General features: G+C 42.9%; 2 protein-coding genes across 2 annotated transcripts; both read left to right on the top strand.

Moving 5' to 3' along the window:
• Nucleotides 1-35: 35 nt before the first annotated feature.
• On the top strand, nucleotides 36-12438 carry LOC102992022 (zinc finger protein 233). Its single transcript, XM_024132425.3, is given in 7 exon segments — nucleotides 36-436; nucleotides 2830-2919; nucleotides 5584-5645; nucleotides 8483-8609; nucleotides 9148-9243; nucleotides 10591-12321; nucleotides 12324-12438. Coding segments are annotated over 5 exon segments (1998 nt in total). The 5' UTR covers nucleotides 36-436; nucleotides 2830-2919; nucleotides 5584-5630; the 3' UTR covers nucleotides 12353-12438.
• Nucleotides 12439-20689: 8251 nt separating this feature from the next.
• LOC102996082 (recombining binding protein suppressor of hairless-like) lies at nucleotides 20690-22160 on the top strand. The gene is given in 2 exon segments (XM_055079307.1): nucleotides 20690-21244; nucleotides 21247-22160. Coding segments are annotated over 2 exon segments (1278 nt in total). The 5' UTR covers nucleotides 20690-20880.
• Nucleotides 22161-23874: the final 1714 nt, after the last annotated feature.

Raw genomic sequence — 23874 nt, 5'->3', positions numbered from 1 at the left:
ATTTTATTTATTTATTTATTTTGTGGTATGCGGGCCTCCCCCTGCTGTGGCCTCTCCCGTCGCGGAGCACAGGCTCCGGACGCGCAGGCCCAGCGGCCATGGCTCACGGGCCCAGCCGCTCCGCGGCACGTGGGATCCTCCCACACCGGGGCGTGAACCCGGTTCCCCTGCATCGGCAGGCAGACGCGCAACCACCGCGCCACCAGGGAAGCCCCGGCTTATATTTCAAAACAAAACGTGGCATTACTTTGCCGAGGATTCTGGGGAGTGTAGTCCAGCAGCTCCGGGTAGTCAGAGCCACTTCCGCTCTCGACGGGAGGAGGTGTAGCCCTTGTTCCGCTGAGGGATTCTGGGAAGTGTGGTCCAGGAGCGGCGTGTAGGCCGGGCCCTTCCGCTACAGGAGTGAGAGGCCGCGGTCTTCAGTACCTCCTGGGAGGTGAGTCAGTTCCTAGAACCCGAGTCTCTTCCAAGCCTGCCTGGGCGTGGAATCCGCAGGTGCCACCCTCGCCGTTGGGGAATGGAAGCCGTGGAGGGCAGGGGCAACGGTTTTCGTCACCTCGGTGTTTGGGCGGTTCGCGCTTACCCGAGTTGTAGGCGGGCAGGGGTCGCGGTCTCCGGGTTTGAGAGTCTCCGGACGCTCGGTTTCCCTCGCCTCCCCTACTTTCTGCACGCTCTGCGGTCTCTTAGGGATGTACTCTTCGTAGAGTTATTTCACTTTTCCATTTCTCGTCTGCAAAGTGGAGTTAATAGTAGTGCCTCCCTAGTAGGCGTGTGGTGAGATTTACGTGATGTGAAAATGCTTAGAACCGGTCGCTGGCACCTGCGAAAAGGCGGTTGGTCGTTCGCAGTCTATTTCTTTCGAGAAGAGCTCAGTCCTTGAAAGCCTCTGTGAGCCCGCGGTGGGTTCTGAGCTCCAGCTGCAGAGCCACTGGCTCTTCTCTGACCCCTGCGGGAAGAGGGGTTTTCGTGGATTCCTAATGACCCCACGACCTTTTTTAAAGGAAGGAGTGGGTCTCACCCCCAGCTGGTGCCTGGGGATGTCCGCTGTGATTTATCCTGGACCTGAGACACGATTATGATATCTTTCCTTTCCCGACCCTGATTTCTCAAAGAGGTTGCAGAGAGGAGGGAATGACCCATGACTCCTGGCAACATTGTCCCAAAGTGAGAGAATTTATCGTGCTGTGTCATTTCTACTCTCAGTTGGGCAACAGATTTCCTTCATTCATTAGCAGATTTTTACTCCTGGGCAAATGTCTAATGTTTATAGAATAAATGGGAGGTTGGATGAGACGTGCTGATGAATGAGTAATAATAATTTGTTAACATAGTGAATGCCAGGTACTCTTCTACAGCCTTTATATGCATTAATTAGCTTAATCTTCATAACAAAGATGTGGTTATTATCTGTATTTTACAGATGAGAACATTGATAGGTGAAGAGTTTAAGTAATTTTCTCAAAGTCAAACAACAGAGAAGAGACAGAACTGGGAATTTGAACCCAGGCAGCCTGCGTTCTTGACCTTTAAGCCATACTCTTGAAACTGAGCGGGACACTCTGGGGCCTTCCTGGGGACAGGCCTCCCCTACCCACCGTGTGTCCCTCACCTCTTGTTTATAAAAAATGCTTTAGTCTCCTAGCCCTTCCCTGAGTTCCAAAGAGCAAATTTAGTCAGATAAGCGAGAAAACGCAGAAACAAAGGAAAACAGTCAAGCAAGACAAAAATAATAGTTTAGCCGTAAAACAAAGTCAAGGAGGACCTTTAGTTCCTCCTCAAGGTCTAGAGATAATATTCTGAGCCACATCCTTGAGTTGTTTTGCGGATACTAAACCCCCCACCAGGTGGAGGAAGTTAACTGCATGCTGACCACCAGCAGGTAGATCCCAGATGTGTTGGAACCAGGTTGATGATTGAGATTCCCCAAACAGCACCCTGTTACCTCACCATCAGCCAGTCAGAGAATTGTGCATGAGCTGGTCACACACCTGTGACCCCCTCCCTCACACTGTATTTAAAAACCCTTCGCTGAGGGGCTTCCCTGGTGGCGCAGTGGTTGAGAGTCCACCTGCCGATGCAGGGGACACGGGTTCGTGCTCCGGTCCAGGAAGATCCCACAGGCCGCGGAGCGGCTGGGCCCGTGAGCCATGGCCGCTGGGCCTGCGCGTCTGGAGCCTGTGCTCCGCAACGGGAGAGGCCACAGCAGTGAGAGACCCGCGTACGGCAAAAAAAAAAAAAAAAAAAAGAATTTTACAGCTCAGAGGAACCTCTGAGATGGACCAGTCTGATCCTTGCCCGACAGTGTGTCTTCGGTCATCCTTTGATTCTACGTGTTTTGAGCACTCATTATATTCTAGGCGCTGGGATTAAAAAAATGTGTTAATCATCTCAGAAGCAAAACAGATGCTTCACTGCTCACCATCCCCTCAGCCGCCCGCAGGCGATAGAAGACATCTGGGGACTGCTATTTGAAGCGTGAGAGGCGAGCAGAGCCGAGCCAGGCACCCCAGACCCCACTTGCTTTCTCCTAAAATACGGTGAAATGTCAGGTCTGCTTGCAAAACCGTGTTGCTGAGCAGAGCAGAGCAGAGCAGGAGAGTGCAGCAAATATAGAGCCACCGCAAGGGAGTTGGGGGTTATGAATGATCTGTCTTCCAAGTTTGGGGGAGCGGATACATTGCTCTCATCCCTACGGGAGTGCTTCTGCCTAAAGCAGCAGGACCCACGAACATGAGGCGCTATCATACATTTAACGCTTATTTGCATGTATTCACTGAAACCTCTTGTCACCCCTATGAGCTCGATATTCTCCTTATCCCCGTTGTATAGATGTGGAAATAGACGCAAAGAGCTGTCAGAAGAGTTGGTAGAATCCTGATGCCCTGGCTCCATATCGCTCAGCAGGTCACTTTCAGCAGAGTGCGTACCCTCCAACTCCCCTTTCTCTCCTCCCCAAGGACACCCCTCCCATCTCTTTTGTGTGTTTGTGATTAGAGACACAGTGACTGGATTAAGAGCATGGGCTCCGGAGTCAGAGTTGGATTTCAGGTTAGTCAGGTCTCACCAGCTCTGTGATTATCAGTAACTTAATCTCATGAATCCTCAGCTTCCTCATCCATTAAATGGGAGCAATAATCATCATACCATCACTTACTGAGAGCTTGTATTATGTGCCAGGCACTGAGCCAAGGCTTTTCTTTCCACCTATTTTTTAACTTGAGATGTAATTCACATATCATAAGAGTCACCCTTTAGTATACTAAACTGTGCTTTAGTCACCCTTAAAGTATACAACTCACTGGTTTTTAGTATATTCACAAGGTTGTACAGCCATCACTACCGGCTAATTCCAGAACATTTTCCTCATCCCCAAAAGAAACCCCATGTCCCTGAGCTGTCACTTCTCACTTGCTGCCCTCCCAGCAGCCCCTGGCAGCCACTAATTTACTTTCTGTCTGGATGGACTTGCCTGTTCGGGGCTGTTGGACTTGCTCACTTAATCCCCAAAGCACCCTTATAAGTTAGGATCTGTTATGGCCACTACAATATTGTTCATTGAGACATTCTGTTGGACTTTTGTTTAACATGAAAAAAAAACTAGCACTCATATTTTTTTTTTTTTTTTTTTTTTTTTTTTTGTGGTATGCGGGCCTCCCTCTGTTGTGGCCTCTCCCGTTGGGGAGCACAGGCTCCGGACGCGCAGGCTCAGCGGCCATGGCTCACGGGCCCAGCCGCTCCACGGCATGTGGGATCCTCCCGGACCGGGGCGCGAACCCAGTTCCCCTGCATCGGCAGGCGGACGCGCAACCACTGCGCCACCAGGGAATCCCCTAGCACTCATATTTTAAAATAGTTTTTCTTTACTACAGTCAGCATGGCAGAGGGGGATGTGCCATTGAGACTCTTCTGGCTGCATGAAGAAAATTCGCAAGTATTTATACCTTTTACAAAACCAGATACTGGTATCAAAGAATCATCATTACAGGGCCAGAAATTATTAAGTAATATAGCCAGTCAGAACTATGGACTTGTCAGAGATAAAGATGAATTTCTTAAGACAAAGCATTGTACAGTCTCTGAAATGTGGATGTTAAAAAAGACCCGTTGGGGCTTCCCTGGTGGCACAGTGGTTAAGAATCCGCCTGCCAATGCAGGGGACACAGGTTCAAGCCCTGGTCCGGGAAGATCCCACATGCCGTGGAGCAACTAAGCCCATGCACCACAACTACTGAGCCTGCGCGCTAGAGCCTGCGAGCCACAACTACTGAGCCCGTGTGTCTAGATCCCGTGCTCTCCAACAAGAGAAGCCACTGCAATGAGAAGCCCACGCACCACAATGAAGACCCAACGCAGCCAAAAGTAAATAAATAAAATAAATTTTTTTTAAAAAGACCCCTTTATTGGAAATGATGGCAAAGGACATTTGCAAGAGCAGTTTTATGATGTATAATATTTACCTGCTTTTCTGAAGTGGAATCAGTTATAAGTTTCCATCTATTCACACGTTTGACTTGCACATTTGAGCAATCCTGTAAGGAAGCACTGTTCTCATTTTGCAGGTGACAGATTTGAGGCAGAGGGAGGTTAATTAACTTAAGCAGCGTTAGTAGCTCTTTAAGAACAATTCAGTCTTCCTCCTGTGTTCCTCTCTATTCTCACACTCCTAGCACCTTCACAACATTTCTGACACCAGATGTGGGTGGGTTTTTCCCCACGCCGAGCAATTAATTCTACTTTACCAGCTGGGTGTCCTACAACTTAGCTCAATTCGGACACTCTTTTCCTGGAGATAGCTTCAGATCCCACAGGTCAAGGGCTCAGTCCCACGAGATCGCCCTCTCCCACCTCAGATTCCGTTTGCAAGTAGAAGGCCCCCAGGTTACCCATGACTTCTGTCTGACTTGGCTGCAAATCAGAGGTTTGCAAGACTCTTCCACTTTGGAGTCAGTTATTTGCTGGTGCGGCTCACAGAACTCAGAGAAACGCTTAACATTTGCTAGTTTGTTAAAGGATATGACGTAAGGCGAACCCCATACTATTGGGATTTTATGGAAGCTTCCTCACTTGGGCATGATGAACTCTTAACTCCATTCCAACCCCTCTCCCCTCCCTGGACAGTAGGGGGTGCGGCTGAACATTCCAAGCCATCTAATCAAGCTTTGGTCTTTCTGCTGAACAGTCCCCATCCAGGAGGCCCCCAAGAGTCACCTCATTAGAACAAAAGACACTCCTAGCATCCAGGAAATTACGAGGATTTCAGGAGCCCCGTGTCAGGAGCTGGGGGCGGAAACCAGTATATTATGTCACAGTAGCAGTACCAGGATTGCCCCCAGACCTGTTGGCCCCAGAGTGCACTCTCATACCGGTACATTCCACTGCCTTTCATTTCCCCTGATACCCAGGGCGAGAATGATGACCCTGAACCCTGGGAGCCACCACAAGGGACTCTTGTGTGAGCCTCGCTGCTTAGGCTTGAGCAGATTGTTCACTGCACAGGAGCCCCTGGCTGGGGGGCTGGTGATTCACACAGAGCCACCACTTGGGCTTGGACCTACGTCTCATGGCTTCCTTCTCCTTTGCCAGTTGTGTCTTCCCAGGACTCTGCCCTTCCCCAGAAGGGGCTGGAGAAAATGACCAAGTTCCAGGTGAGTTGAGTTTTATCTCTTAAAATTACATCTCTTTTCTCAAAGATTAGACACATCCTTTTTTCTCTCCCATGGGAAGGATAAAGGAAGAAAACCTGTGTTCGTTATATGCCAGGTACTTGCCTTTTTGGTTTTTTTTTTTTGGCCATGCCATGCGTGGCTTGCGAGATCTTAGTTCCCTGACCAAGGATCAAACCTGAGCCCACTGCAGTAAAAATGCAGAGTTCTAAACACTGGACCACCAGGGAATTCCCAGGTACTTGCTTTTTTATTGGTTCTAGTTTTTATTTTTGGTTTTGGTTTGTTTTATTTTATCATTTTCATTTCACAAATAAGAGTACAGAAATCCATAGATATCAAGAAATTTTGAAAACCCAAACTACTACACTGCTTGTAAATCAGTTATACTTAATATAATTATAATCACAGTATAATTTTCAATTTTATTTTTTCACTTAATGTTAACAGTTGAGTTTTTATGACTCAGCATTCTTCTGTGTATTGTCTGAGAAGGGTTTCTATTTTTTGTCTAACATTTCAGAAGCTACAGTTAAGCATACAGACTGCTGTACCTCTGAATACGTTTTGCTTTGATTCATAACACTTTTGCATAGGGCTTTAAAAATGGAATATAATTTACTTACAAAAATTACAGGTCAATGACAGTTGTATACCCCATTTTGCAAGTTGTATAATTGCATTAGCCCACTACACAAAACAAGAAGTAGAACATTTACATTACCTACATTACCCCCAAGAGTTCTCTCATGTCTCTTTCAAGACAGCTTCTTACCCCCGGGAGGCATCTGCTGTTCTGATCTGTCATCATATCACTAGATTTACTTGTTTTCAAATTAAATATAATCAGTGAAATCATAGTGTATGTACTCTTGTGTCTGGCTTCTTTCACCCCGCATAAAGTTTTTGAGATTCATCTGTGCTGTTGCAGGTGTCAATAATTCATTCCTTTTTATTATATTCCATTTTATGAATATATCAGTTTGCTTATCCTTTTGAAGGACCTTTGAGTTGTTTGCAGCTTTTAATTGTTAATGCATAAAGCTCCCATGAGCATTCTGCGCAGGTGTTGAGGACATATGTTTTCATATCTCTTGGGTAAACATCTAGAAGTGGTAGGTGAATATAAACTGTTTTCCACAGTGCTTGTACCATTTAACAACTCATCAGCGGTGCATGAAAGTTCCAGTTTGTTCTACCTCTTTGCCGCCATTTGGTGTTGTAGATCTTTTTTATTTTAGCCATTCTAATGAAATGACATCTCACCGTGACTGTAATTTGTATTTCCCTCATGATACATGACATTGAATACTTTTTCATGGGTTTTTGCAATTGGCATATCCTTTATGAAAAGTTTGTTAAAGTCATTTGCCCATTTAAAAATGTGGCTTCTACTTTTTATTATTGAGGAATTCTTTATGTTCTGTGAGTTCAAGTCCTTTGCTAGATATACGTACTGTAATTTTTTTCCATTCTGTTTCCATTCTGTGATTTGTCGATTTGTTTTCTTGTGTCTTTTAAAATCATTTTGGGGTGAAATTTACATGTAATATACATATAATAAAGGTATTTGATCAATTTTGACAAATATACATACCCATGTGACCACTGCCACAATCTAGATGTAGACCATTTCCATCACCAAAAAGGTTACCTGGTGCCCCAGTTAATCCCAATCCCACATCCCTGGCTGTAGGCAATAACTGATTTATTTTATGTCACTCCAGATCAGATTCATAGTTTCTTGAGTTTCACGTTAATGGAATTATACAGTATATGCTCTTCTTGTGTCTGGCTTCATTTGTTCATCAGAATGTTTTTGAATACAGGTCAATAGTTTGTTCCTTTTTATTGCTGCATAGTATTTCATTGCATGGATATACCACAATTTGGTTATTCATTCACCTCTTGATGGACATTTTTTATTGTGGTAAAATATACATAACAGGGACTTCCCTGGTGGTCCAGTGAGTAAGACTCCACGCTCCCAATGCAGGAGGCCCGGGTTCAATCCCTGGTCGGGGAAGCAGATCCTACCTGCATGCCGCAACTAAGAACCTGCATGCTGCAACTAAAGATCCTGTGTGCCACAACTAAGACCCAGTGCAGCCAAAAATAAAATAATTTCAAAATATATGTATACATAACATAAAATTTACCATTCAAACTATTTTTAAGTGTACAGTTCAGTGGTATTAAGTACATTCACACTGTTGTACAACCATCACCACCACACATCTCCAGAACTTTTTTCATCTTCTCAAAGTGAAATTTCATACCCATTAAACAGTAATTCCCTATCCCCCACGCCCCCCAGTGTCTTGCAAACATCACTTTACTTCCTGTCTCTATATATTTGACTACTCTGGGTATCTCATATAAGTGGAATCATACACATAATCCTTTTGTGACTTGCTGGCTTCACTTAGCATAATGTCCTCAAGTTTCATCCATCTGATCAGGATTTTAAAGCAACTATCATAAGGGAATTCCCCAGCAGTCCAGTGGTTAGGACTCCTCACTTCCACTGCAGGGGGCACAGGTTCCATCCCTGGTCAAGGAACTAAGATCCCACATCCTGCATGCTGCAAGGCACTGCCAAAAAAAAAAAAAAGTCAGTGATCATAAGTATATTTCAGTATTTAGCATGTGGCATTGACATGCAGGATGGAGAAGAGGAGGAAACTACATAAGGTAGACTCAAGGTCCCCAGGATCTAGAACAACTTCCCACCCACCATCTCCACCCACTAAGTGCTGTCCCTCTCCCAGTGGCCACTGATCATAAGATTGAGGCTGTGTGTGTGCTTGATGTCGTAGGAGCCAGTGTCCTTCAAGGACGTAGCTGTGACCTTCACCAAGGAGGAGCTGGGGCTGCTGGACTCCACCCAGAGGAAGCTGTACCGAGACGTGATGCTGGAGAACTTCCAGAACCTGCTCTCAGTGGGTGAGGACGGGCACCCTGTGACTCAGTGTCAACCCTCAGGAGTGCCTTGGTTTCAAACGTTTAAGACTTGGGGCTCTTGAAATGCTTCCCTGAATCTGGGGCCCTGAATTTTCTCATCCCAGTGGGACATCTCATCTCTACCTTGTCTATTTTCTCAAATTGTAGTTGCAACATCTTGGTGGGGCTTTAAAGTCAATTAGCAAATTGTGTCATTATTGCACTTAATGAAATAGGACGGAATAGCATAGCTTCTTGTCAGGAACTGCATATAGTGCAACAGAAATTGTGAGTTAAAGACAGGAAAGGAGATGTGATAAAAGTAGATAGTGGTTAGGATCGAGTCATTCAATCCCTCGATTCGGTGATGTACATCTGTGTATTTGTCTACCAGATCACAGCATAAGAGGTATTTATTACAACAGGTCACGATCAGAATTTGGAAAAATACTACTTACAGTGCATGAAGATTGTAGAATTGGAATTAAAAATTTTGCCTTTAGTGTACTCACCTTACACATGTGCCATTTCTTTTTCACAGGATATCAACCTTTCAAATTAGATATGATACTACAGCTGGGGAGAAAAGAGAAGCTTTGGGTGATGGAGCCAGAAACCCAAGGAGCTGGGTGTTCAGGTGAGAACCATGCAGGTCTGAGTCCTTGCAGCTCACAGAGAATGGTGCTAAGTGGATCTCACTGTCCACTCCTCCTGCAGACAGCTCATGAGTGGAGAATATATCAGTATGATGAAAGGATTATTTCAGAACACTGTTAATCTTCTGATGAATGTCTAATCTAATTTTAATTTCTATGGTACTCATATTAGCCATCAATTGCTGTATAACAAATTGCTCTTAAACTTTGCAGCTTAGAACTACAGGCATTATAGTTTCTGTGAGTCAGGAATCTGGGGGCAGCTTAGCAAGGTAGTTCTGGCTCATGATCTCATAAGATCTCAAGGAGTCTGCATGAGCTGCAATTCTCTGAAGGCTTGATGGGCCTCAAGGGATGTGCTTCCAAGATGGGCTCATTCACAGGGTTGTTGACAGGAGGCCTCAGTTCTTTCCTGGCTGTTGGCAGGAGGCCTCAGTTCTTTGCCAAACAGGCCTCTGCCTAGGGCTGCCTGAATGCCCTCAAAACATGGCAGCTGGTTTCCCCAAGCTAATTACACCCAAGGGAGTAGAAGGCAGAAATCACAGTGTCTTTTATGACATAACCTTGGAAGTGACATACCATCACGTCTGCCATATCCTGTTGGCTTCGCAGACCAATCCTGAAAGGTTGTGGAGGCAACTTCATTAGGGTGTGGATACCTCCTGAGGACTGTCTTGGATGCTGGCTACCACAACGACTTTTGGTATTTGCAGATTCATATCTACAAAACCTGGAAGATAATATTAGCCATTCAGGCTTATCAGAAAATTCAGCCAAATTAAGTGGCAATAATTATCATAGGATTTTTTACTTCCATAGGATGTGTCAGTTAAGGGAATAAGTTTTCTAGTTTTTATTCCCAGTTATAATGTTCACTAGTTGAATATTATATATTAGGACATCATTGAAATACAGAAGAATTCTCTCAAATCTAGCTTACGTTTTAACATGTGCATATAATGGCTAAATTAAGGAAATAAAGTTATCATCTCATGGGTTCATTATCAGGACAGAGGAGATGTTTCCCTTTGCAAATCTTTTCTTTTCACTTTTGCTGAGCACGTCCCCTGCTCTGTAGCACTGTATTTCTAATTTTGACCTCATACATAAGTCTCGGTATATTAGTTCTAAATGAGTCTCATTAACACGTAGTGAATAGGAGGCTACTTATCAGCTCTTTGTTTCCATAAGCATGAGAAAACAAAGATAGAGTCCAGCTGAACTCTCCACTGGTTGAATAGGGTCTCCCAGCACGGTCGACCTGTGAAATATTTTTTGTCCCTGAACTTGTCCTCACTTTCATCTCTGAATTCTCTTTATCCTTCCAGGACACGGGAACCAAAATGAGATAGAGACTCTTCAAGAAGCAGGATTAAGACAGCTTTTACATGAAGGCCTTATGTGCTGGCAGATATGGGAACAGTTTACAAGTAAATTAACCAGAACTCAGGACTCAATAATAAATCTGCAAGGCAAGAAGTTGCCAAAACAAGATGATTCCTCCTGTGAGGCATGGTCAGGAGAATCTACTCAGGTTCCTGAAGATGAGAACTATGTAGGAAAGCTTCAAGGGGAGAGTTCCACAAGTATAAAAAATCAAGAGTCTCCAACTCAGACCTCCTGGGATTTCTGGAGGAAAATGTATCTGAGAGAGTCACAGAATTATCAGAGTAGGTGTCAGCAAATTGACATAAAAGATAAACTGTGTCACTGTGTCATGAGAAGGATCTCTCATCACCATGGCAATCAGGAAGTACACAAAAGCGAGAAGGCTTGTGGCCACAATAATCATGGAAAAGACTCTGTGAAGAACACATCCCAGCATAGCATCGTCCACTCAGGAGAGCAGACCTCTGATGAGACTGGAAAAGGTGTCAGCCTTGGCTATGATGTTGAACTTCATCAGCAGTTGCATATAGGAGAGAAGCCCCACGTGTGTAGTGAGTGTGGGAAGGGCACCACGTATAACTCAGTGTTTCACATTCATTACAGTGTTCACAGAGGAGGGAAATGCAGTGGGAATGATGAGTGTGGGGTGGACTTGGGTCAGAGCTCACATCCGCAGACCCATCAGAGATCCAACGCAGGGGAGAAACCCTACAGATGTGGGGTGTGTGCTGCTGAGAGCTTCATTCAGAACTCCTCCCTTCCCACTCATGAGCCCATTCACCCGAGGGAGAATCTGTGTAGGGGTGGCAGGTGTGGGAAGGGCTCCAGTCATAGCTTAGACCTCAACAGTCACTGTGTAGACAACACTGGCGAGAAATCCTGGAAATGTGAGCTGTGTAGTAAAGGCTTCAATGAGCCATCAGAAATTCAAGCCCATCAGACAGCCTACCCTCAAGACAAAAGGTCCAAATGGAAGGCATGTGACAGGATATTCAGTCAGAGCGCTGGTCCTCTTCAGAGAGTTCACACTGGAGAGAAACCATATAAATGCGAGGTATGTGGGAAAGACTTCAGTAAGGCCTCCAACCTTCAAGCCCATCAGAGAATCCACACCGGCGAGAAACCCTACAAATGTGATGTGTGTGATAAGAACTTCAGCCGGAATTCCCATCTTCAGGCCCATCAGAGAGTCCACACAGGAGAGAAACCCTACAGATGTGACACATGTGGGAAGGACTTCAGTCAGATTTCCCATCTTCAGGCCCATCAGAGAGTCCACACAGGAGAGAAGCCCTACAGATGTGACACATGTGGGAAAGGCTTCAGTCAGAGCTCACATCTTCAAGACCACCAGCGGGTCCACACCGGAGAGAAACCCTACACGTGTGATGTGTGTGGGAAGGGTTTCAGTTGGAGCTCCCATCTTCAAGCCCATCAGAGAGTCCATACAGGGGAGAAACCCTACAAGTGTGAAGAATGTGGGAAAGGCTTCATCTGGAACTCGTACCTTCATGTTCATCAGAGGATCCATACGGGAGAGAAACCCTATAAGTGTGGCATGTGTGGGAAGAGCTTCAGTCAGACCTCCCATCTTCAAGCCCATCGGAGGGTCCATACAGGAGAGAAACCCTACAAATGTTTTGACTGTGGTAAGGGCTTTAGCAAGAGTTCATGTCTTCAGGTTCATCAGAGAGTCCATAGTGGTGATCAATCCATTACACGCAGAGAGTGTGATAAAAGTGTTCTTCAGAATTTAGACTTCTCATTTTCATCAGAAAACACCCACAACAGGGGCTATTTATAAAATGTTGTATTTTAAGCATTCAGGAGGGAGCTGCTTTTTTTTTTTTTACAATCATCCGAATTCCATTGGAGGAGACCTATTTGTTGTATGAGTATGGCCAACGTGTCCAATAGAGCCGAAAATGTCACAATTCTCAAGAGAATGCACAGCAGAGAAACCTTGTAAGGATGGTGCAGTAGATTTCATTCAGAGCCTTTACATTCAATAGAATCTACACGGGGGAGAAGCTTTAAAAATGAGAAGTACCATCAGGACTTTAGGAAAAGTATAATGATGGATGTGACAAAATCCATGTCCAGTAGAATGTAAGCTCCATGGGGGCAGGAAGTCTGTTTACTGCTTGTATGACCGTGACCTGGAACCAGTGCCGAACAGAGCAGGTGCCCTGGACTTTGTCTCACTTGAAGGAGAGGAATAGGACAAACATTTGAAAATGTTAGTGAGCTGAATCCCAAGTAGTCACAATAAATTGTACTAGGAAAAGGATTCTTGGAAGAAGACTTAAAAATTAATTCAAGGAAATAATAATTTAATAAAAATATGTTAAATCATGCAGTCTACAATTTGAGTGTTAGATTTTTGCCATTGGCTCCAGTCCTGCTCAGCTTCACTTTTCAAGTAGTAAAGGGCTCGATTTTTTATTGCATAATTTAAGACTTTCTCTGGACAGTGTACCATCAGTTGTGTATAAGTGTAAGTTTCACTATTTTTCTTTTGTTGGGTCTTTGGTGACAGGAACAGACTGAATGGAAAAAGAGAAACTTGGTTTTCATTCCATAAAACTTCCTGGCAAGGGGTCTACAAAGAAGGGGGAACATATTATAATATGCATTTTGGATGTTGAACTAAGCTGTTAAGGCACAGAGCATTTTGGACAGCACCCCATGCTTCTCAGATGCTTCTGTATTTTTCAAGTTTGCTTGGTTGAACGGTTTACTCAGGTGTATATTTACTGGAGGTAGTGGACAGTTTCCCACAGCTGTTTTGCTTTGTTTTTTGGGGGGAGTATAGCTAGTTTGCAATGTTGTGTTAGTTTCAACTGCACAACAAAGTAATTCATATATATATATATATGTATATATATATCCTTTTTCAGATTCTTTTCCTTTATAGGTTATTACAGAATATTGAGTAGAGTTCCCTGTGCAATACTGTAGGACTTAGTTGTTCCCACATTTTTTTTTTCTTCTGGACCTTACCTTCCAGGACACTGGTTGCTTAAGTTCTATGGTATCTCAAGTTTCATGTTACCATAAGAAATCCAGGGCCAACACCAGACACTGTGGTGGGCTACTGGAGCTCATGGATGTTTATAACCGTTAGGTTATAAGAAATAGAAAACGCAGTTTTCTGTTGTAAGAAATAGAAAACGCAACTCAAACTAGCTGAGACAAAAAGGAGGATTATGTAATTACTTCAAAATCCTTTTCAGATAATCCCAACATCTAAATTGTCTTGGTATTGATGTCTGTTGATTGTTCTTTTCTCATTCAAGTTCTGATTGTTCTGGTTCTTGGTATGATGGGTGATTTTTTTTTTAATTGTATCCTGGATATTTGGGGTACAATGTTGCAAGACTTTGGATCCCATTTGATCTTTTTTGGCAAGAAGTCACCTGTTTAGGTGTAGTACACAGGTCCAGATGGGAATGGAAGTTCACCTTCCCTCTGGGCCCTTTTGACACTGTGTGTGGGGGAGCGGGTGGGCTGGTGGGGGGGTGGCAGAGGGCCAACTGCCTCTACCTCCTTGCTGCTGAGAGTTCAGCTGTCCCTGTTGAGCCTAGTGGGGGGCATTAGAGCTCTGCCTAGGACTGCCTCACCTCTGTGGGTGGTGCGAGTGAGGTGGGGAGGTGGGGAGTGGGAATTCAGCTCTCCATTCAGCCCCACTGACCTAGTATTATGGGCTCTTCTGTCATATTTGCCTCCTCCTTTTCCAGAAGGAGGATAGTTCAGTAAATTGCAGGAAGTAGTATTTCCTTTCTTGGTTAAACATCTTGTCCATTCTCAGAAGGGATATGACTCTTACAAAGAGAGCTTAACATCCGTTGAGGGATACTTCAAGATCACCATTCCTACTATGTTGAAGCCTCAGTGAGGTAAGTGATGTTTTTCCCATTGTAACATGAGGAAGGGTTAAACCATTGCCCTAGTTCACACAGTAGCAGTATTGGTAAAATTCAGGCTTTAAAAATTAAAGATTTTAATTCTTAATTATGAAAAACGTCCAAAATAGTCAAAAAGAGAAAATACAATGGACCCCGTATATTCATCACCCATATTTAACAATGGTCAAGATTTTGCCACATTTGCTTAATCTATCCCTTTTTCCTTTTTATCTTACATGCTGAAATAATTTAAAGCAAATCCCTGATGGCATCTCTTACGCCTATAGGCATCTCTTAAATATAGACTATTTTTTACAAAATCAGAGAGCTATTATCACACCTAACATAATTAGTCACATTTCTATGATTGCTTCAAGTTTTCACTTAGCTACAGACTAAATAAACTCTTTTCTTTCTTCCTTCCTTTCGTTCTTTCTTCCTTTCTTTTGTACTGTCACTAATTTTGGTATCAGGATAATATTGGCTTCTATTTTCTGGAAGAGATTGTGTATAATTGGTGCTGGTGCTTCTTCAAATGTTTAGTAGAATTCTCCAGTGAAACTATCTGGGCTTAGAGATTTCTTTTTTTGGAAGTTTTAAAATTATGGATTACATTTCTTCAATAGTTATAGGACTATTGAGATTATTTCATATTGGGTGAATTTGGGTAGTTTGGTGTTCAAAGAGTTGGTCTGTTTCTCTTAAGTTGTTGAATTTACCTGGATAGAGTTGTTCATAGAAGTCCTTTATTAAGTTTTTATTGGCTGCAACATCTGTAATTATATCCCCCATTTTATCCTTGATATTGGTAATGTCTTTGTCTTGCTAGAAGCTTATCAATTTTATGGATCTTTTCAAAGAATCGGCTTTCTGTTTATTTTTATTTTTTTATTTTTCTGTTTTTATTTTCTGTTTATTTTTCTGTTTTTAATTGTACTTATTTCTGCTCTTTATTATTTCCTTTCTTGTGCTTACTTTTGATTTATTTTGCTCTTTTCCTAGTTATCTGAGTGGGATTTTGACTATTGTTTTGAGACCTTTCTCTTTACTAAGGTAAACATTTAGTGGCATGAATTTCCCTTTCAGCACCCCTAGATTTTAATATGTTGTATTTTTATTTTCATTCCATTTCCAAATGTTTGGAGGGTTTTCTGTTTTGTATCTTAGTTTAATTTCTAGTTTGATTCCATTATGATCAGAGAACATAGTTGGTATGATTCTGATCAGCTCATATATTCCTAGACATCAATTTGTTCTCTCAGGGAGAAAACAGTATAAATGTGGTAAGGGCTTTAGAAGGGAGTCATCTTTGAGTTCACATGGGAGTAATAGTTTTACAGGTATAGTGTGCATGGTAAGAGATTTGGCTTTAGGTCACTTATTTGTGTTTCAGTGATATAGGAAAGAAATTCTAAACAAGTGAGAAATGTGGAGAGGGATTTGACCAGAACTCCCATTGTTTCCACTAGAGGGTGAACATTGGAGAGAAATCCTAAAATGCGGTGAGACTGGCAAGTGTTTCTTCAAGTTCAGTTCAAGTGATATTCCTCAAGTCCACTTAGTTTTCACTCAGGAGGGAGGACTTACTGTGAGTAGCAGTGGAAAGAGCTTCAGAGAGAGCAAATACCTTCATATTCACTGGCGTCCATAAGGAGGAGAAGCCCTACAAGTGCTATGTGTGTGGAAAGGATTTTGCGTATAGCTGAGTTTTCACACACATCTGAGTGTTCTCTCAGGGGATGAATCCTGTAAATATAATGAATGTGAAAAGAATGAAAACAGCCATGAATGGGATGAGTGGAGTAAGGGCTTATTTGGAGTTCAGATCTTCCTGTCCATCTCAGACCCCACATGGGAGAGAAGCTTCCATACATAGGAAAAGGATATTAAGGACTTCATGTGAAACTCTTCTTATTCATCAGAGGTGCATGAGGAAAAGAAAACCACATACATGTGAAGAGTTTATTATTTTGAATAATAGTTCAGACCTTCTTACTCATCAGAGTCTGCACAAGAGGACAGAAATTCTATACATATGGTCAGTACTTGACCTGTCAGGGTTCAGTAGAGAACCAGATGCCACTCTGTATATTCTAGGCATGAATGCTTTTTTTGGGGGGGAGGCGGGCGGGGAGTAATAATTTTTTTTTTTTGCCCTGCCACATGGCATGCTAGATCTTAGTTCCCCAACCAGGGATCAAACTCGTGTCCCCTGCAGTGGAGGCGTGGAACCCTAACCACTGGACCACCAGGGAATTCCCATGGAGTAATAATTCTTATTGGAGTACAGCGGACTTACAACGTTGTGTTAGTTTCTGCAGGCATGAATGCTTTTAATACAGGCAATAAGAGGCATGCACACGTTTGGAAGAGCTAAGGGAACGTTGATCAGGGAAGCCAACACCAGCCTGCAGCGCCAAACTGGGTTCTCAAGAGCTTTCTTAGAAGCTGCTGCCAATCTCAAGAATCTCAGTCTACAGCAGCAACATGAGTGATACTCAAGGGATTTCTCTGAAGCTGCTGAAGATGTGGAAAGCCCCATAAGCTATCTCAGTCTATAGTACCAATAGGGGTGATACATTTTTTTAAGTATTAAAAGCTTTATTTATGATTGGAATTATTCAACAAAAAAGCAAAAGCAAATGAGCCTGAAAAAGGAACTAAGCTGTCGTCTAGAATAGCCTCAGTAGCCTAGCTGCCTTTGCACCTGGCTGGCATGACAGCTGTGGCTCAGCATACACAGCAGTTGCACTCACAGCAGCATCAATATGGATGATTCTTTTTTTTTTTTTTTTGGCCGCACCGCGAGGCTTGTGGGATCTTAGCTCCCCAACCAGGGATTGAACCCGGGCCCTCAACAGTGAAAGCACAGACTCCTAACCACTGAACCACCAGGGAATTCCCTGGATGATTCTTAAGAAGCTCACTTGGATGCTTGGAAGCTCATGCCTGTCCACGATTCCTCCTGCAATTCCCTCCGGAGAATAATGCCTTTTCTTCCTATGCTTCCTAAGTCTCATGTGAGTGCTTATTCAATGGCCAACTACAACCAAGAAACATCTGGGGAAGGGGATTCTGAGCTATGCTGTTTCTGTCTTCTCTTTTAATACAGGAGCCCTTAACAGATTCAGTCGTAAAAAGAAGTGATGATGCCATGTGACCAACAGACAATATAGCACAGTGTTGTAGGGGCCTCATTTGCACCTCAAGTTTTAGTAAACAGCATGCACACTTATGTCCAATCCATGTAGGTCGTGCTACAGGAAAGGCTACAGTTAGCACTCCACTCTTGGAAGACATCAGTTTTCCTACACTATTGATGGACTCTATTGGTATCATGCATGGCAAGGATTCCAGAGATACCTCTGGTCTCCCCAGTCATTAAACATCTATGCAGAACAAAATCCATAAATGTGATGGTTGTAGCCACGGCTATCGTCAATGCTCAAACTGCTACCATACCTTCTACACAGGAAGAAAATTGTAATTGTGGTGAGTCTTCAGATTTATTAAAAAGACTGTATTAGAAAAATAACCTAATGTTCTTTTTCTAATGTCAGGTCATACAAGTTACCAGAGAGTGTATTCATAAAATAAATAAAATGTGGTGAGAACTTTAATCAATGCGCAGGCCCTTAAATTCATTAGTCTCCACCACATGAGAGGAAGTTTATCAAAGTGATGTTTTAAGAGTATCACAGAAGCACTGCTATATGGTCAACACACTGTTTTCTCTTTATGGGCACACGAGAAGACTACGTTCACATCCTCCAATATGGATTGGAGCCATATGATTGAATTCTGGCCAATGGAGTGAGGACAAAAATTATGTGCACCACTTCCTGGCATTGCCCATAAAAATATTCCAGGTGATTCTCTTCTTCCTCTTCCACAGTGATCTCTAGCCATGAATTATGGGTGCCACCTGTTCCATATTATGTAGCTACAAGATGAAGGACTGCCTGACCTCTGTTGGACATCACTTGAGTGAGAAATCTTTTTTGCACTAAGCCACTGAGATTTCAGGGATTATCTGAAGTATCAAGATAAGTCTATCCTAACCAGTACAAAAGTCTTAGTAGCAGCTAATTTCATAATTACACAGGAAGGTAACTCTACAATCCCCCCCTTAAATTTTTGAAACAATTATTTTCAAACTTACATAAAAGTTACAAGTACAGTAACAAAGGATTTTCCTTCCCTGAACTCTGAGATTATCATGATGCCCCATCACCCCTGGATACTTCAGTGTATATTATTACAAATAGGGATATTCTTCTACACAATCATTTTATAACAACCAAAATCAGGAGATTAATATTTGTACATTACTACCATCTAGTCCACATATTCCATTCACATTTCATCAATTGCCCCAACAATGTCCTTTATAGCAAAATTATCCAATCTAGGATCACACAATGCATTTAGTCATTACAGCACCTTAGGCTCCTTCAGTATGGAATAGTTTCTCAGACTTCCATGAGCTTGACACTTTAGAAGATTTCATGCTATTTTTGTTCTTGTGTAGAACATCCCTTAATTTGGACTTGTCTGATATTTCCTCGTGATTAGATTCAGCTTATGCATCTTTGGCCAGAATATCACAGAAGTGATGATGTGCTCTTTTGGCATACAATTTTATTTATCCCATTTGTGGTGATGTTAATTTTGATTACTGGACCCATATGATGTCTGCTAGACCTTTCACCGTAAAGTTACTAGTTTTTTCCATTATAATCAGGAAGTAGTGTGTGGAGTGGTCCTTTGAGTTCATGAAAATATCTGCTTTTCATTAAACTCTCATTAACTGATGTATTAATATAATCTAGACTCCTGGATTTCTATTCTATGCAATGTGTTATGATCAGTTACTGTCACTTATTTTGATCCTTAAATTAACCCAGATTTGGCCATGGGAACCCTTTAGGCTGGCTTCTGTGCCCTTTTGATTTGTCCCTATCATTCTTTAATCACCCCCTTACTTTCTGGCACAAGACATGTGAGGCTCACCTCGTACTTTCCCAGCCTGTTGATTTGCACCCTGGGGAGTCTCCTAGGTGAAATCTGAAACAGGAGCTCCAGACACAGAGGGTAGGGAGAGACCAAAGAAAGAGGCAGATCACTTCAGGTTGGGAGGTGGCAGGTTTAATAAGGGAACTCACAAACAAGGCTTGTCTTTGGTGACTGCAAGACAAATAGATCTCTGCATCTGCCTGCCGGAATCTTAAAAGTCTATATAGAGGCCTTAACTGGGTTCAGTCATGTATTCAATCCAGATGGTCTTAACAACATCTTACTGTCTCAAGGCTGTGTCCTGGAGGCAGCTTCTAGTGGGGAGGGGGCAAGTGGACTGCATATTCCAAAGACAGGGGAGGGGGCAAGGAGCCTCCAATTGCCCAAGTCCAGCTCATGGGTCAACCAGTGGTCACATCCTCGAAATGACCTTCTCCAACTTAGCCCCTCCTTTTAACAAGGAGGCCTTCTTCCGTGTAGTGGAGAATGGTGATTAGAGGGCCAAAATACGGGTACTAGGTGTACTGATTACTGTAGAGTCACTGCTCCCGGGCTCTTTCATACCCAGAACTGGCAGGGGATGAGTGTGTGATTGTGTTTATACACATTTTTTTTTTTTTTTTAGTTTTTGGCCATGCTGCACAGCATGCAGGATCTTAGTTCCCCAACCAGGGGTCGAAACTGTGCCCCCTGCAGTGGAAGCAAGGAATCTTAACCACTGGGCCACCAGGGAAGTCCCAATACACATTTTTTTTTTCTATATTTCTTCATACAGTTGATCCTTGAACTTGGGTTTGGACTGCATGGGTCCACTTACACGTGGATTTTTTTTCAATAGTAAATAGTACAGGAGGGTTGGCGTTTTGGCGAGAGTTTGTGGAAGATGGTGCCTGTTGTGACAGGTTCCTGGCTTACAGCTCCTAAAACCGATGGAATTTCCTGAGTGATAAAGGTGTCTTTTGTTATGTTAATGAGTCATCGAAATTATGAAACTATCCTTCAAATGGAACCATTATTATCTCAAAAGGAAAGGAGAATGATACAGATACACTGGCTGAGGTGTTTTGAGGGGCATCAAAGTGTTCCAGCCTGTGGCTTACCTTAACATGTTCTTGAAGTACCATGGCGTGGATTAAAAGAAAATTTGGTGAGCGGCCTCCATCTAAACGACTTACTAGGGAAGATATGTGAAATTATTTAAAAGAACGAGGGGATCAAACAGTACTTATTCTTCATGCAAAAGCTGCATAGAAGTCATATGGAAATGAAAAAAGGTTTTTTTGCCCTCCTCCTTATGTGTATCTTATGGGCAGTGGATGGAAGAAAGAAAAAGAACAAATGGAACGCAATGGTTGTTCTGAACAAGAGTCTCAACCATGTGCATTTATTGGAATAGGAAATAGTGACCAAGAAATGCAGCAGCTGAACTTGGAAGGAAAGAACTATTGCACTGCCAAAACATTGTATATATCTGATTCAGACAAGAGGAAGCACTTCATGCTGTCTGTAAAGATGTTCTGTGGCAATAGTGATGACTTTGGTGTGTTCCTCAGCAAGCGGATAAAAGTCATCTCCAAACCTTCCAAAAAGAAGCAGTCATTGAAAAATGCTGACTTATGCGTCGCCTCGGGAACACAGGTGGCTCTGTTTAATTGACTTCAATCCCAGACAGTACCAGATACTTGCATGTAGAAGGAGGTCATTTCCATGCCAGTTTTCAGCAGTGGGGAGCATTTTACGTTCATCTCTTAGATGATGATGAATCAGAAGGAGAAGAATTCACAGACCGTGATGGGTACATCCATTATGGACAAACAGTCAAATTTGTGTGTTCAGTTACTGGCATGGCACTCCCAAGATTGATAATTAGGAAAGTTGATAAGCAGACCGCATTACTGGATGCAGATGATCCTGTGTCACAGCTCCATAAATGTGCATTTTACCTTAAGGATACAGAAAGAATGTACTTGTGCCTTTCTCAAGAAAGAATAATTCAGTTTCAGGCCACTCCATGCCCAAAAGAACCAAATAAAGAGATGATAAATGATGGCGCTTCCTGGACAATCAATAGTACGGATAAGGCAGAGTATACATTTTACGAGGTGATGGGCCCTGTCCTTGCCCCAGTCATACCCATGCCTGTTGTAGACAGTCTTCAGTTGAATGGCGGTGGGGACGTAGCAATGCTTGAACTTACAGGACAGAATTTCACTCCAAATTTACGAGTGTGGTTTGGGGATGTAGAAGCTGAAACTATGTACAGACGTGGAAAGAGTACGTTCTGTGTTGTCCCAGACATTTCTGCATTCCGAGAAGGTTTGAGAGGGGTCCGGCAGCCAGTCCAGGTTCCAGTGACTTTGGTCCGTAATGATGAAATCATTTATTCCACCAACACCCCAGAACCGGGGCCCTACACCCCAGAACTGGTGCCACAGCCACATTGCAATGCAGCGGGAGCAATCTTTCGAGCCAACTCCAGCCAAGTGCCCCCTAATGAGTCAAACACAAACAGCGAGGGGAATTACACAAATGTCAGCACAAATTTGACCAATGTCACATCATCTACAGCAACAGTTGTGTCCTAACTACCATCTTTTTGCTAGGACATACACTGACTTGAGTGTGGCAAAATGTTGACAAAAAAAAGAAAGAAAAAAATGAACAATCTTTTGTGGTTTCTTGGGAAAACTTTTCATACCCAGTGATACTATTCAAAAAGCCCATTACCTGCAAGTGCTGATTTGAAGTGCAGAAGCCACAGTAAAACAAACAAACAAACAAACATCAAAATCTACAAACTTTTGGAAATTGATCTTTTTCAGCTGTTATTTTTGTTTGGTTGGTTTGTGTTTGGTTTTGTTTAAATGGGCAAGAAATAGAGATGTGGCTGTAGTAAAGGTAATCAAACTGGAAGATGAAAATCTAACATAGTTTTTATGGACCAAGGAACTTGTATAAGCTTTAGTAAAAGGTACATTTTCACCATACCGTTTTTATATCACAGTATATATAATACACCTTTGTTACCAAATAGGTTGTTCTCCGCCCCACCCCCTTTGAGCGTTTGCTCTTAAGTACATTCAGGTGCCAAGCCTGACCGTGCTTGTTTAATCTAATCACCATACTCCTCCAGGTCTTTTTGATCTAAGGCTGTAACTGTTCTCTTTATTTTATTATTTTCTTTAAAAGCTGAAGTCTTATGACTTTTCATGAGTGGAATGTGTTTTGATTTCAGCAGGCCAAATCTTGTAAAGGCCTGCATATTTCTTCTGAGATTATTTGAAGTCTGTGCAAAAGCTTTAAAAAAAATGCCTCTGCCTTGCCTGCAATACATGCAACGTACATTGACTTTGTCTCTATTCTCAGACACTGTTGATAGTTATTTCTGTGTGTTCCTTTTTTTAAAAAAATGTATTTATAGTTGTAATCCAAGAGGTTCTAACATTTACCTGGAACTAAATGTGGCCATTTAGTCATTAATGAAAAAAAAAAGTAAATAGTACAGTAATACACAATCCACAGTTGGTTGAATCCACAGATGGGGAACTTCCAATATGGCGGGCCCTTGGATATGGAGGGCCAGCTATAAGTTATAGTCAGATTTTTGACTGAGTGGAGGGTCAGCGCTCCTAACCCCCAAGTTGTTCAAGGGTCAACTGTATATATTGAGAAGCATAAATTGACACCAGTACCTCCAACGTTAATCCCAAACCACTGGTGCATTCTGTTTACTCCCTTCCCAGAAAAGAGCTCCTATGCCGAAAAGAGTTAATAGCAGGTCTAAGACCACTGTCTGTAGAAAGGCCCGTTTCGGGGCCATGAACGACATCTGGGAACTTGGATTTTGGTGGGGTTCCCTCACCATTTCCTGCTAATGGGGATTCACTGTGCCTTGGCCGTTTGTACAAATAATGTGGCTTATGCTGAACACCCGCCTTCCTTCTAGGCGCCGGGAATTTGAGTTCACGCTCAGCAGTGTGACTACGTGACCAGCCTGCAGTGGGCATCTTGGGCAATGTGTGTCTGGTGGGCTTTTCTGGTAGACACGCTTCACACGTGTTGTCACAGTTGTTGCTAGGGAATTAACTGTGTCAGACTGGTTTTCTCCAGACTTCACCCCAAGGAGCAAAACTTTAGATAAACCAGAGAAAAAAAGAGGGCCTAGGAGGAAAATGCTGAGCTTCCTTGATAGCTTCACAGAGTTGTCACAGCGCCCCTCCCTTCAACCCCCAACTGTAATGTTAACCTTGTAAGCGCTGAATTTATTGCTCAGGGGTTTGAGGGGGAAAGAGGGCAACT

Source organism: Physeter macrocephalus, chromosome 17, assembly GCF_002837175.3.
Source record: "Physeter macrocephalus isolate SW-GA chromosome 17, ASM283717v5, whole genome shotgun sequence".
Taxonomy (NCBI): domain Eukaryota; kingdom Metazoa; phylum Chordata; class Mammalia; order Artiodactyla; family Physeteridae; genus Physeter; species Physeter macrocephalus.
This window is presented reverse-complemented; position numbering and strand designations above follow the sequence as displayed.